The sequence below is a fragment of the Pseudoliparis swirei genome, chromosome 21 (assembly GCF_029220125.1).
Source record: "Pseudoliparis swirei isolate HS2019 ecotype Mariana Trench chromosome 21, NWPU_hadal_v1, whole genome shotgun sequence".
Classification (NCBI taxonomy): Eukaryota; Metazoa; Chordata; class Actinopteri; order Perciformes; family Liparidae; genus Pseudoliparis; species Pseudoliparis swirei.
This window is the reverse complement of record NC_079408.1, coordinates 8,298,495-8,313,815: the sequence shown is the minus strand read 5'-3', so window position 1 is coordinate 8,313,815 and position 15,321 is coordinate 8,298,495. Positions and strand designations below refer to the sequence as shown.

Genomic DNA, 15,321 nt, shown 5'->3' with positions numbered 1-15,321 from the left:
TGTGTGTGTGTGTGTGTGTGTGTGTGTGTGTGTGTGTACGCAGGGAGGGGTCGGCAGCGGCGGGGGGGGGCATCGCCAGTTGGCAGGCTGGCACACAATGCCTGGCACGATAAGATCCTCCCTCTACTGCGGGCAGATTTCCTCGCCCATATCTTTTGTTTGGCTTGTTTGGGTTGCGGCTCATCCTGATAAAGGCCACTTTGTTTAGACAACAAAGCGTGAGGGAGGGAGAGGAGAGAGAGAGAGATAGAGAGACAAAGAGCTAGAAAGTAAGAGAGGGAGAGAGGGGGCATTAAAAAAAAAAGGCGGCAAAGGTGGGAGGCGGAGGGGGGGGGGGGGAGTGCCACCACAGATGGAGACATAAAAAGAAAGAGAGACATACGTGTTACAAGATAGGAGATATAAGGTGGGGGAGAAGTAAAAAAAAAAAAACATCTAGAAATTTGAAGACGAACCGTGCACTTATCGCCAGATAAGATGATATCGTCACACAGATACACACACTGAACAGTAGATCTGCGTATGAAAAGATACAATAGAGGGGGGGGGGGGGGATACTGTTGCAGGGACAGCGATAGACAGATAGCGAAGGAGAAGAAAGACCCGGAGATCTGGAGAAGAGAGCAAGTCCTGCCAGCTGTTGGAAGCCGGCCCGGGCGGCGTGAGGTCATCTTTTCGAGCTGTGCATGATAGAAACCAGGAGCAGAGGAGCACGCGGGACAAAGTACACGCACATTCCACAGCGGCACATGTACGCACGGTCATCTGTCGAGACCTGCGCGACCCCGCGTGCGGCACACGTGCGTTTCGCCCGTGTGCCGCACCGAGGGAGGACGCTCTGGTCTCCCGCATCAGGAAGGGGAAGAGAAGCGGGACGACGCCGGGCAGTAAGTCCGCCCGGCCACATCAAATATTTACTCAGCAGCAGCTGTATTGTCGAAACATTACGCATCGGAGCCGCTCCGTAATTAGGTCGATATTTTTCTGCCCCTCTCTCTCTCTCCGTTTTCTCTACTTCTCCCGGAGTTCCACCCCTCTCCGCCCTCCCCTTCCCTCCCCTCAGTCTCCCCAGGCTGCTGAAACGCGTCTTGGCTCGGGACCCATGCCTCTGGCAGCCAGAGTGCTATACATGTGCACAGAACCCCGCTCGGCATAAAATGGCTGCCAGACAGGCTTCTCCTCCTGAAATGTCGACAGCGGTATGCATCGGCAGGGTGTGCGCGCCGCTTTTTTCTTTTCTTCTTCTTCTTCTGCACGATATATGTCGGTGTCTGCAAGTGTTGGCGGGCTGGGCGCGTGCATCGCCACTGTCAAAAAATAATAAGAAAAACAAGACAGAAAGTTGTCCCAAACTATGTGGCTAATTTAATCCACACTGTGTGCGTGTGTGTGTGTGTGTGTTCCGCTATTTAGTCGTAAAAATAATGGGTATACTGCCAGGGTGGGTGAGGTTTTAGTGATTATAGAATCCAGGCGAGTAACACACACGTGAGCGTGGAGAACCCCTCACAAGCACTGAGAACGTTTCTTTTAGAGCCAGCTTTCTGTTGCCATTACCGCTAATTGCCCTAATGGTTCCAGTGGTATGATAAGTATCCCGCCGGACAAGAAGGTGTAAGAACTCGTGGACACGTCCCAAATACCCACACGCTCTCTCTCCTCGACTTTGTTCCCTTGCATGTTTTTTTGGGGATTTCTTTTGCTGAGCAATTGCAGATAATCCTGTATTCCTATACGTGGTGTATTTTTTTCTTCTTCACTTCCTTCATGAACCGGTTTGTTTATTTAAACAAGTGGCAGGGACAGAGAGTGCCAAGATATGTTGTTTTTGGAAAAAGGCCACGTGTGTACGAGCGTGTTTATCTGTCTGTGTGTGAGAGGCCCTATGTGTGTGTGTGTGTGTGTGTGTGTCAGTGTGTGAGAGAGCCTGTGTGTGTGTGGTGTCTAGCCCTGTGATCAAGGCCTGCCAAGCTCTCGGGGCAAATCCAAGCCTCCTCGACCGCAACACTGTTTATCTACAGGTTACACTACTGTTTATTTGAAGACTATCGGTTTGGCTGGCATTCTGCACAGGACACCTTTCAGCTAGACACCAGGCCTCAGGCTCCAAATGTCCCACTTTGCTTTATTTCAGACACTCAATTTCAGCCACACATGTTTTGTTTTTTAAATCACAGCCAAATTATGTTTTTTTAATCCAACCCTTTGTAATCCATAATTATCTTTATCTGAGGCTTGATTTAAATACATGTCGAGGGACAAAAAAGGGATACATGTAGAAGACAGAAAAAAAAGTCGAGTAAATGTAAATATTAACAGCAGGCTTTGCGGCCTGACAAATGTGCAAGCGCTGCTCCAAACAATGTCATAATCACCCTGAAAGAAGATGAAGGAGCGTGTTGCTGCCCTTCTGGGGTCAAAGGTAGAATGTAATGCAATAGGGGAGGTGTTTCCAGCTCCGGTGCAGGCCTGGCAGATGCGCCATATGCTCGCATCCCACCTTGAGTCATCCAGGTGGTCTCTCCCGGTGCTACAGTGGGGCCTCATGCTGGAAGATGCTGCCTGGGATCTCTAATTGCCGCCACCATCTGCTCTTTTTGTCATGGTTGCCTGTTCCGCCCGAGAAGAAAGGGGAAAGAAATACAAATAAATCAACCAAAAACACAAAACTCTGATCCGATCTCGACTCTCCCGCCTCCACCTCCTTGCTCTCGCCCCTCGCCACCTTTTCAACGTTTACCTCATCTCCACTCTCTTTTCTCTCCCCTGGCCCGTTTCTCTCCCACTCAGCAGTTCTCGGGGCGAGCGTAGACTTGGCAGTCGTAACGAGACTGATGGATGACTCTGAAAGTGGCATGGGGTGCGGGGGGAGGACAGGGAGACAAGGCCACTGAGCTCCCTGCAATCACTTTATGGACATGTGCTGTGCCAAATCAGCTCACAAAAGCTGCTTTACACTCTGTGTGTGTGTGTGTGTGTGTGTGTGTGGGTGTGTGTGTGTGGGTGTGGGTGTCCGTGCGTGCGTCTTTGTGAGGAAACTTAAGGGACTCGTTCGGGTTCACGGCAAACTTTGTTGGACCCAGACAACAACTTGAACAAGAGTGCACTATTAACTAAAAACATAATCTGAAAACAATTTAGCTAATTGATAATTTGATGAAGAGATTTTTCTGAAAACTGCTAATTTAAAGATTTGCTGCTTCTCTCTGTTTTATATATTGGACTATTTTGGGTGTTATTTCATTACTTTCTCCAATGTTGTTGCAAATAATCCTGAGTTGGTGCCTTATCTGCTTTAAATATGAAAAGCTTTCTGCGTGTGCACGAAACGACGGTGGCATGAGAAAGCACAAGTCGGCCATATGTTTTTAGGAAGCAGAGCGGAGATGTATTGCGAGACTATAACTTGTATGTTTCTCGTACATTTTTAGTGCTCAGCGTAGTGAAAAGAGGGGATTTTCCCCTTCTTAACGTATAGTCCCGTTCCCTCCCTACTTTGTCATTGTTGAGCTTCGGCCAAGAACATTCTGTTTTTGCAGCGCTGTTTAAGAGTCAAATTTAGGAGAGGGGGAACAAGTGAGCGAGGGAGAGACACACAGCGAGGGAACAAGTAAGGGATAAATCTTTCGACTACTTTTCTTTTTGCTCTCCACCCCTCCCCATCATCCCCTCCTTCTCCTTCCTTCTCTCCGTTGCCTCCGTAACACTGCTCATGAGAGCCGCGGCAGGAAAAGGGCTGTTGTTGCGAGGCGAGGGTATCTGAGTTCACTGTCTATAGCTTATTTTTTTCCTTCTTCTTCTTTCTGGCCTCTCTCGCATTGAAGACGTCGAGGATAATCTCCCTGCTGGTTCTCATCGGGCCCTCTCACTCTCAGGCCACGTGCGGCCTCTTTGCGGCTCCACGCAGACGCCGTCCTTCAACGTTTTGGCACGGCGGCAGCTCGCCGCTATTTGGAGCTCGCTTTCCCTCCCACCGCGAAACACACGGCCCGCTGCACGCACAGATTGCTATCGGACGGCCGCGAACACGGGTTCACTTTGATGTCTCACAATTCTTTTGCAGTTGCGTGATGTGGAAAAAAAAGAAAATAAACAAAAGGGCCCGTGAAGCTTGGAGGTAAAAAGACGTCAGTCCGGGGGCCGCCTCGTACCAACGCCTGCGCGCTGTAGCCGGTGGAAAGAATTCCACTCATGTTTCCTTGTAAATTCTCCGCCCCTCCTGTCCTCTCTCCATGTTTTGTTCTGTGCTCGTACCTTGCACAGCAGGACCGAACACATTCTGTATCCCCCCCCCCTCACCCCCCCACCCGCAACACTCCTTTAGCCCCTTTGAAAAATTACCCAGAGGTCTGCCGGTAAAAAAACCTTTAGGCTATCCAGTGTCAGAAAGAGAGCTCTTTTCTTCGGTCTGCCTTCCCATTAATGATAATGCTGTTCAAACAAAAGTGTCTTGTGTAATGTACAGTGGGTATGCTCGCCTTGACGGGTAGATAAGGGAAAGCATTACTGCACCAGGAAGTCCTGAGTCCCCTGAAGTGCACTTTGTCTTGTGGAGTGTCCTGACAAGAAGTTGTTTCTTAATTTGAATTGACCTCAGTGAGTTTGTGGCTGCGGGGAGACGGACTGTAAATCAGATTACAGTTCTGATTCACTTAGTTTTTAATTACAAGTTACAGGATACATTGTCCTCGCCCAGCCACCAGGAGATATTTTCTAGAAATAATCAATGCTGACAAGAAACCAGTGTTTCAGTAAGATATCCTCCTGCTATACTAAGCCCCCCCCCCCCCTCCCCTCCCGTCTCTCTGTGTGTTTGCAGACTCGCAGCAGTCAGGAAGTCCCAGTAACAATGAGCCAGGCAAGAACCCTCTTCCAGGTATGTACAGTACCAGTCGTCCTCCCTGCTGTCATGGCTCTATTGTTCCTCTGCAGCTTGCCCTCTGTACAGCGGCCTATGAACACCATAACTTAGCTTATGGCAAATCCCTATAATATCGTAAACTCCGCCACCCAAATAAACTGTACTGTACTGGCTTCGGTCCCATACCACGTAATACCTTTGAAACAACAAAAAATGATTTCCAGCTATGTAGGATTTCATGAATGAATCAGCAATAAAGGGGCCATCGGGACCAAACTAGATAACCCAAACTGACACACTTATTGTAAATGATCATTAAAAACTTGAAGTCATTTTTGACACTCCTTGCTGGCCGAGACCATGGTTTCCAAATGTGCATGCAGTGAGGAGGAATTAAATGAAATTGGATCATCAAATTTGAATCGTCATCGTCCTCGCGGCAACCATCAAAAACACGTGATTAAAAAAGTAATCAAAGGGGAAACAAAAAAAAGCCGGAGAGGCTGGAGTGAAAGCGTTCCGGCAGATTGCACCTTTGGCTGGCAGCTGAGCGTCGCGGTGAGCCAGCTGTGGGGAATGTTCACCGACGGGCGCTGCCGTTCCCTCGGACTGACCTGCGGCGCGTCGTCACGACTTTGGAATGAAAATAGTTTGAGAAGTATAATTAGTTGTCTACCTCAAGAGCTGGTTCTGCCGACGCACGTGCCAAGGAAAACGTGCGGGCGAGCCAATGGCTCGAGCCTCGGAGCCCCCGTGCCGCACAGTCCCCTGCGAAAGCCGTTGGCTCACTGGAGGCATGAGGCTTTGTAGGTGCCAATGGAGCCGCCCCGCCTATCTCTCTGGCACGGCCACGGTGCCCTTGGCATTGCATCAAAGCAGAGCACGGGTCATTTGGGTGTCAATAACTTGTCTGGCTATTTAACGTGTTTGATTTATAGCCTCTGATTAGTGTCGCAGAGTCCTAGGTCGGTCACACAGAAGGCTGTAAACAACACACGAACAATACTTGAACGGAAAATGCGGGAAAAAGATTTTGCCGGCTCCCGAAACGGTTGATTTACATTCGAAATAGACGGATAAATACTGCAGTTAATGCCTCTTCAAGGTGCACGCTTGGTGTGATACGTTGTCTTGGCATTACGGTGTCAATGTTGACGGTCATTAAGTTATTGCTGGTGTGTTTGATCAAAGGGGCCGCGCGGCGCCCGGGGCTCAGCGTGGGCTCGTTCGTTGTACTTCTCAGTTTGAGTCCACATGTCGACTCCCTCTTCCTCCCACACCTGTCCTGTCACTCGACCGCAACGCACACAATGACTTCTGTTTGTTTAAACACTTCAACTGAAAAAAACCAGCGCAGTAACGGACATTTCTATTTTTCTTCTTCATGCACTCGTACTCAAGTCAATAATCCACAGCTCAAATTTCAGGATCAAATACAGACGACGTAGACCCTTCGACGACAGAAAAGACAGGCGTGAAAAATATTTGATGAAGTGTCAGGCTTAGGAGGAGACACTGGTGAATTCTCCTCTTTCCCATTGTGTTTAATATTATGGGATGGCAGGGCCTAGATCCCTGTGTGTGGATCTGTACCTACGTGTTTGTCTTGTGTGACCTTTGGCCTCTTTCTAAATCTAAAATGTTGTACAAAACACAAACCATGAAAAAGTGTTTTTATGTTTTTACGGGTGCTGAAAGTCTGATGATTTTTAAAAAATTTAGCTGAATGGTTGAGAAGCGTTGGAAGATCTATTGAACTCAATGTGACTCCTGATTTCACATCCACACAACTTTATTATGTGTATGAACGTGTTCAATGAAGAACAAGCGTGCCTGTATTCATGGTCTTCTGTGTGTCCCTGTGTCCACAGTCTACTTGGAGGACAGCTTCATCAAATCCGGAGTCTTCAGTGTTACAGAGCTGGTGCGAGTGTCCAGAAGTAAGTACACACAGTAGCCCCCGCTTACTACCCTGCACACACACACACAGACACACACACACACACACACACACACACACACACAGGTGTTTCCAGCTATTCTTTCACTCGCCACTGATTATACCTGTGCTCACATTGATGATGGGCGGGGCGTCTCTGGGAGACACATCAGCACAAAGTCTTGTGTACTTACAGGAATGTTGAAGGTGTACGTTTCCCTGTCCTAACAGGTGCAACCTAGTTAATATGAGAGTCAGGGAGAAGTCAATCAATCACAGTCGGCACATGCCGCCACCGAGCTCTGAGAAGAGGTCTCATCAAGTAACGGCGAACACCTTTAGCTCGGCCTTTGTTCTGCGTGTTTGCACATAAACAACATCTGGCACAGCTTTTCTACAAATCCCAACCTCTGTATATTCGCTGAGATACCGTACGACCGCCGTGTGACGGATCCGGTTTGTCCAGTCGGCTTCGCAGTGGGAGAACACTCGACTGTACGAGCCTGTGTGCATCTGTAGAGACACGTCTTCCCTCCGCAAAGCCGTTAAACGGTTGTCCCTCCAGCAGTCCTCTTGATAACTGAGGGCGCCCCAAGGTGCCCTTCTCCTGTACTTCTAGCTCTGGAACATGCCTCCGGTGCACAATGACTCCAGTCACCCTCAATAACCTGTGTTTAAGAGAAACATACCGGTGTTGCTCTGTCTGTGTGTGTGTACAAGTTTATTCTGAGTAATTCCTTGTTCAGTGCTGCAGTCAGGACAAAATGCCGGTTTTGGAGTAAGCCAGGTTAGTCTACAGAGAGTTATTTGGCTATTTTACGATTGTGATTACCAAAATTCTGATTACTTTTCACAATTTTCTCACATTTTACACCAAATTATTAGGAAAAAACAGTGCAAAATCCTCCAAACTTTGTTCTGGTGCGTCACATTTTAGCGGATTTCGAGCAACAGATAGCATTTGAAGCTGAACTTGGTTTCCGTTCACCTGGCGGGTCAAAGTGTTTCTGATGTCGTAAACATGGACCAGGATGTCTCCGCTGTCTCGTACGTCGAGCTCTGAAAAGCAGAACCTACTCATTTCGATGCTCTGAGAACTGAATTCCCTTTGAAAGGCTGTGTTTTTGTTTGGTGTTTCATTTACCCCCCCGACCAGATGGCCGCTGCACCGGCGTGCTTGCTCTCATGTGACCGAGCCCGGTTTCACTAAAGCCAACTGAAGTCGAGCTGGAATTTTAAAAAGGTCGACGGACACACAGGAATTGTCACTCACTCAGCCGGTCACTCCCTCGGAAGATATCTAAGCAGCCGCTCGTCCGTCATCGCGCCTCTCTCCCGACTCTCAGGGCTGTTGAGACATTCTTTGAAGTCCATCAAAGGGGGCTGCGGAGTTCAAGGCTGACTTGCAATCCTGCATTTCGACTGGGGACACTCATTAATACACCGGGAGCCTCCGCCGCAAGTGTAAAGACATTTTGTCAACAGCAAATGTGGACATGCAACGGGCAGATGAAACGTTACGTTCCCCCCCCCTCGCGCAGCGAGACGAGGTGCTCTGCTGAGAGAAGCGATGTTGTGTGGCGAATGCGGCGTCATTGTTGCATTCACAGTTTCTTTGGCGTATTAAATGAGATGACAGGCAGGGCGCCGAGTGCCAAGAGGAGAGACAGAGCAGTAAAAAGAAACCAGCACAGACATAAATGGTTGGGGGTATCCTCATCCATGAATGAAAAGAAGACGGGGGAAAAAAAGCAAACAATGGTCTTGTATTCGGCATCCTCGGGCCGGATGCATTCCTCCTCAGACAGCTCGGTGTGGGTAGCGGCGGGTAGGGGCCTTTGCCAGGGCTGCAGTGGGCTGCCAGGGCGGAGGCTGGCGGAGGGATCGTGCCAGTGGTGAACCTCAGACCACAACAGACAGCGACACACACACTCCATCCTCTCATCCACTGCAAACCAACCAACCGCTCGCGCCGCAGGCTGCCTCGCGGGCCGCACGCTGAAGGGCGAGAGGCGCTGGGGAGAGAGAGCGATGATGGGCGGTGAACTCCTTTTGTTCTGTAAACACCAGCGCGGCCTCCCTTGAAACAGTATCCCTCACCTTGACCGCAGTGAGAAAAACAACACCTTTCCCACTGTAAATCACCACGTGTGGAAACTGTGTTATTCTGGACCAGAGAGAAAAGGAGGACAAATGTGGATGATTAAGAATTAGCTTTTTAAAAGTTTACTTTACTTTGAGATGCTGAGCTCATGTAACTTTGTTATGCATTGCAAACAAATCTATTTCGCAACACAATGACCCGCCGTTGGTGCTTTTAGCTATAAAGCACTGTCGTCTCACTGCTTTCTCTTTAAATATTTAGTGTATATTCAGTGTGTCTTCTTTAGGCTCCTGTAAACATCCCTGTGAAAATGACCGTAGGACCTACCTGCAGCATCAAACTGCAATCGGGGAATCGGTGACTTGTTAATCAGAGTGCTCAGCAGAAACGTCTGTGGTGGTCAGACAGTTAACCTGTGAATGGGGAGCGCTTAATTTGATACACGGGGCCTCTAAACACAAAGCGTCAATAACCGTCAGTCAAGCTATCGTGCAATTAATCGTGCGCCTCCAGATGCGAGGCCAGGGGGAGGCGCAGCCCTGAGTCTGACAACACTGCTGACATCGGACTCCTTCTTTGCAAGTGATTACAGAGTAACTGTCTCTCTCTGTTTCCTCCGTGTCCTCTGCAGTGCCCATCACCCACGGTGCTGCGGTAAACTTCTCCATGGCCGACATGCCCAGCCAGCCCTACTATCATGACCTGAACTCCAGCGTGGGGCTGCACCGCTCCCTGTCCTCCCCTCCCGGCAGGTCAGTGGAGGTTACAGCAACGGAGCCTTTTGGGTCGAGTCGGGGGGGCGGGACTTGTTATCATTGCAGTGGCATTGTATATTATGAGCGATAGAGAAAGAATACAGCTAAGCTAACCGTCTTCTGGCACCAGCTTAATTGTTAGCATCCGGCTATGCGATTGGTATCAATCCGTTTGTCTGATTCAGGGCAACACAGTGAACATGTGTATTTCTCAAAAAAAATATCCTTTCAACTAAAACTTCACGCAATGCAGGTCAGTCTGTGGCACCAACTGCACCAAATCAGAAGAGATGCCATTTTGTGATCTATAAAAGCATAATGCAAAATAAATGACTGGCTCTGCTAAACCATCCACTTCCCCATGTCCCGCAGCAAAAGGCCCAAAACCGTGAACATGGAGGAGAACATGGACACCAGCCCGACGGGACCCGACTTCTACTCGTCACCCAGCTCGCCAGCCAGCAGTCGGGCCAACTGGCACGAGAGAGAAGGAGGTGATTTTCCTGTTTTGATTTGACCGACCTTATCCACTTTTTATCGGGCTTGGATGCACTTTGTCAGTAACGCCCTCCAAACAGGGGCGCAGCCCTCGTTCCACCACAGCAGCCCGGCAGCATGTTGACAGAGTTTCGTGAGCGGTAGGCGAGCATTACTCGCTTCACCCTCATCGCATGCAAATAGATTACGATCAAAGGGAACACCTCACGTTGCTTTTTGACAGCTGCACTTGTGATAAGCTACCGTACACTAATGCCGCCGCCCGTTTCACTGCGGAGGAACTGCATCTGGTTTCTCTGCACACGAACCGGTTCAACCCTCTTAAAGTACATACCATGACAGAGATAGCCCCGAGCCTCGCCAGTCATATTTATGTTTGAACCCATTTGAACCGCTGTCTGAATGCAGATCTGTGTTTGTTCGCACCTGTCGCCTACACAAAGGAAACATCAGATCCCACTATGCAGGGTCTCCGTTCTGAGAACAAACTGTTCCAGCTGAAACTCACTCTGGTCATCTTGAGTGTGTAAATGTTGGGTGTATCATTTTCTTCATGTGTAGAGAGCTGAACCACATTGTGTGTGTGTGTGTGTGTGTGGGGGGGGGGCTTGTGTAGAGAAATGCCTTTTTATAAACGTCTGGTTGAACTATTAGACCCAAACGTGTCAGCTGACTTCTCATCAGGAAATCAGTCCACGCATCTTGGCTGAACTTGAGAGGAATCTCCCCATCAGTGGAGTTTCGATGATCATTTTAAGGCACAGGGCTAGTTTGAAGGAAATTAGCTCATGTTATGCTTTCTAGAGCTGAAAAAAATACATTAGAATTTATTTTTTTGAAAAGGTAGAGCCTTGTGTCACGAAAAACAAGCTGTCCCGCCTGCTCGTTTCTGCGCGAGCGAAAGTGAGATCCTCCCGGGACATCTCTCGTCTCCTGGTGTCGAGCAGAGCCCGTCACCCTTTTAATTAAGGCCTCACTGTCCCATGTTTCCGGATCATTCTCACTCTCTGCTGAATTCTCTCCACACCCTGCTGCCTGCTTCAACCAACAGATGTGGAAGGAAACGTTTGGTTGTGGACAAAGTGATTTCAAATAATATTTTCCAACTTTTCTTTTTCTTTTTTTATACTTTGTAAATCCCCTTGTTTTTTGTTTCTCTACCCAGTCCTCTTTTTAAAATTTCAATATAATATGTCGGAAGGCTGAGAGAGGAAAACACCAGCTGACACAGAGAGACACAGCGCTGTTGGGATTCAACCACAGCCCGGTGTGGGAAGGGGAACATCTAGCCAGTCCCTTTGCACAAGGCCTGAGGGTAGTGCTCTGCGTAAACTTAGACACTTTGGGGCGAGGAGAAAGGGAACACAGTGGGTAGGAAACTCTCCAAAGACCAATACCAAAGCCATTATTCTGTCAGGAGGGAATAAATAAGAAGTGGGGTGATATTAAACCCATATGAGGCAGCACAAGTGCCAAGCGGTCATTTCTCGCACATGGTTGTCGTTCCACAAAACCTCACCATGTAGAAGAAGACATTGTTTCTCTTTTTTTCTTTTATTAGGGAAAGTACTGCATGAATTAAGACATTAAGACATTAAGACCAGTTGCAAACACATTCACAGCTGGTCTAAATGCAAAACGAAAGAACATTTAAAACTTGTTATTTATACTAAACTGTTTAATTTCTGGTAGTTAATTGTCCAGCATCTTTTCCCCAGGCGGTTCAGTCGATTCCCTGAAGGATTTAATTATCACAAGAGAGGAAAAGCTGAATACCTCCACCACTGAAAATAGTTCCTATTTATACATGGAAACATTAAGCAGTGATATCAATCTTCTCTGAGGTATTTCTCCCTCTGACACAAAAATGAAAGCACTTAAGCCTGTATCCTCTTGCAACCTTGGACTGGGAAATCCCCCTGAATTCCAGCCACCTTTGTCGCTCTGGAGTAGAGGGATTCTTCCCGCCACTCGGGTAGATCCTTCCATCTCGTCGGAGGGAAAGGGCGGTTAATACTGTGGGAATGCTTCTACAACAGGGTTTATAAAGCTTTTTTTGGAGGGGGGGGGGGGGGGGGGAGATAGATGATTTGAAAGTTATACGCCCCACAAATCTGTGACAGACCAGAAAAGCACTTGAACGAATGTTCACAGAAGAATCCGGAGCAGACGTCGGCCGTTGCCTCTCGCATCTATTTGTTATCGCGTTCCCTACAGACACCTTGTCTCACCGCGGAAAATTGAAAAACCGCACTGCCGTGACAGCAGAACATTGCTCATGAAAGTGTGGTGCAGCAATATTGCTCAACTTTCAAGAGATTATGCGCATACTTTTGAGTTCATAGAACTACACTCGTTTTTTAAACAAATTTAATGTCTTCTGCCGAGCCTTCGGGATCATTCACGGGGAATTACAGTACAGCTTGTCAGGCACCGTGTAAGGCCGCGGAGAGCAGATGTTACAGTGTAATGTTCTGTTTGAGATTACGTGAGGGTCTCAAAATTCTTAAATGCCATTTGAGCGACCGGCTGCTTAACAACTGTTCATCCGAGCGCTGGATTTAATTGTCTGCTCAGATTTGACTAAAGCTGAATTTTCACAGGACTCATATTTCTTAGGGATGTCCAGTGATTTGTTATGATTCCAGAGATGATGATTGATTTTGACCCTTTGCGGTGTCTTTAATTTGCAAAATACATGTTCCCTTTTGTCTCCTGACTTCGCTAAAGATAAGGAGCCCTTGGTAAGCCCACGCAGATCAAATTCTGCTTAATTTCAACCGTAATTAATTGTTGGCACTTCATTCCTTTCCTCCGTGAGAAATGGAAGCATTAGTGGAAGCTGGAGGGGAAATTTTGATTTTGAATTTCAGCGATTTAATTTGGATTTAGTTTGGAAATGACGCAGAAGCTGGAAATACTTCTGCCATCTGGTCCTATGCAAATATGCTGACAGAACTGATCAAATACTTTTGAGACTCTAAATAATCAATACGGCATGTAGAAATGTTCTGACTGTGTGTGCTTGTGTGTGTGTGTGTGTTTCCCACCAGCAGACATGTCCTCTCCTACCATGAAGAAGCCAGAGAAGCCGCTGTTCAGCCCCACCTCCCCACAGGACCCCTCACCACGACTCAGCACTTTCTCTCAGCCTCATCACCCGGGCCTCACAGGTGTAGGACACAGTGGTGAGTTACTGCTGATTTTAACCACCGGCTCTCTCTCTAAAACCTGGAGTTCTCATCGACTTTTCCCTCCCGAACACGGGTCGCAAAAAACAACAACAATGTCGATGCTTAACCCTCACAAACGAACCCTTGAATCTTTATCATCCTCTCAACGCCTTTGTCCGTCTCTCTTTGCAGTTATATCGACGAGGAGCCCCCCTCCACATTCGCCCCTGCAGTTCTCGGCCTCGTCTATCTTGCCCCCGGCGCCGTCGCCCTACTTCTCGCACACCACCATCCGCTACCCGCCCCACCTCAACCCAGCTGATCCCCTCAAGAGCTACGTGCCGTCATACGACCCGTCCAGCCCGCAGAGCAGCCAGGTCAGTGATTTATTTTTGTGTTTGGAGAAGCCGGCGAGAGTCCCATGGCCTCAAGTCGTCTTTTGTTATCGTGTTCGGCTCTATTCCCGTCTGACCTGAGATAAATTACAGCATGCATTTGTCATTATTTCATTACTGCCTCATTGGACTATTTGCGAGTAGAGACACATCTTCCTGTTTGGCTGTTTTTTGTCTTCTTGCTCCTGGTCTTTCATTATGTCATTAGAATTAGATTTCCAGAAAATCTGAAAGACAACTAAATGAATTATTAACCCAAAATTTGACATTATAAGTCCTTTAACTGGCCAACGTTTACTTTAATAATATTGTCAAAAACCTAGTGTAACAGAAGCAAAGAGTTAACCAATTAGTTGAATTCATGGTGAATTAAATCCTAGTTCAATCAAACCGCTGTTTCAATTTGCCGACAACCCCAGACTGAACTTTGCGGACCACTTCATGTGACAGAGAAGCGTATGTTCTCGGTTTGATATACTGTTCTTGGCAAAGGTTATAGGATACGCTCTCAGCCTTAAATTTGTAGTCGTGCTAAAAACAACAACCCGACGTCACCGTAAAGAAGTCAAACCACACTATTGCATTTGCAGTCACACGTGACGTACAAAACTGTATCGAGACATCGTAGTAAATCAAATAGCTTAAGGCTCTTATATATTCTGGGCGTACACAGCAGCCAGTGTGTTGGAGAGAGAGAGCAGGCGTCTCTATAGATGAGAGACCGGGCGATATTTATGTGAGTTTTATATCCCCGCTGTTCTCACTGTAAACAAAGGCCTCGTAGACGGCTCCATCTCCAGAGCAGGGAGCAGGCCAGAGGGGTATGGTAGGGGGGGGGGGGTTGTTACTCTAGAGAAAAACCGCGGGGAATGATAAAGGTTGTAAATATTTGCCGTTGCCGGGGCCCGGCTCTTGTGTAGAATTAACTGGCCCTCTGCTGGGGTGCTGGTGAAAGGGGAGAGAGAGAGAGGGATTGTGGCGGGCGAGTGAGGTCGGGTCTGACGGGGAAGAGAGAACGCTGGAAGACCAGTTGGGGGGGGGGGGGGCTCAGCAAATAACACAGTGCTTATAATCCCATGGCCGAGTGCCAGAATGCTTTTATGCTTGCTTTAACGCAGATTATATTACACTCTAATTAAACATTCTATTCACATCGAAGGGAACCCCGTGGACACGATTCTTCTCCAAAAAGGCCTGTTTGAGTTTTGAACTCGCGGCGGCCCTGGAACGAACGCCCCAGACAGTCTCCAGCCGTCTGCAGAGAGCAGCTCCCACTAGCTTCCTTTATTTGGCCCTCCATATATATATATAGTCCCGCCGCCTCGCTCTCTGTACGCTCACATTCACACCATTGTCACCGGTCACTCCTCAGCTCGCTGAGTCTTTTCATGCCCGAATCCTTTAAATTTCATTTATGAGCGCCATTAAAATCATTGTATAAAATCATGTAGGAAATCCAACGTCAGTGACTTAGGATCTATTGTTACTCTTGCCCCCCTCCCCCCTCCCCCAGAGTTTTAGTAATAACTGTGACAAGCCACAGCGACTGAATTTACTCAAACCTTTTCCTCAGATGGATTATTAGGTGCAAGAGTG

At 48.0% G+C, this 15,321-nt stretch overlaps 1 protein-coding gene across 8 annotated transcripts in view; it reads left to right on the top strand.

The window, feature by feature from the left end:
* LOC130211708 (nuclear factor 1 B-type-like) overlaps nt 1-15,321 on the top strand; it is a 62,723-nt gene that overhangs the window by 32,273 nt on the left and 15,129 nt on the right. For 3 of the 8 annotated variants that reach the window (XM_056442665.1, XM_056442669.1, XM_056442662.1), the window contains exons 3-8: nt 4,820-4,876; nt 6,733-6,801; nt 9,536-9,656; nt 10,032-10,153; nt 13,214-13,345; nt 13,523-13,707. In XM_056442665.1, the coding sequence (XP_056298640.1) occupies nt 4,820-4,876; nt 6,733-6,801; nt 9,536-9,656; nt 10,032-10,153; nt 13,214-13,345; nt 13,523-13,707 (686 nt within the window). Of the gene's footprint in view, nt 1-4,819; nt 4,877-6,732; nt 6,802-9,535; nt 9,657-10,031; nt 10,154-13,210; nt 13,346-13,522; nt 13,708-15,321 lie in introns of all 8 variants that reach the window. The other 5 variants (XM_056442663.1, XM_056442668.1, XM_056442661.1 and 2 more) reach the window with 3 other exon arrangements.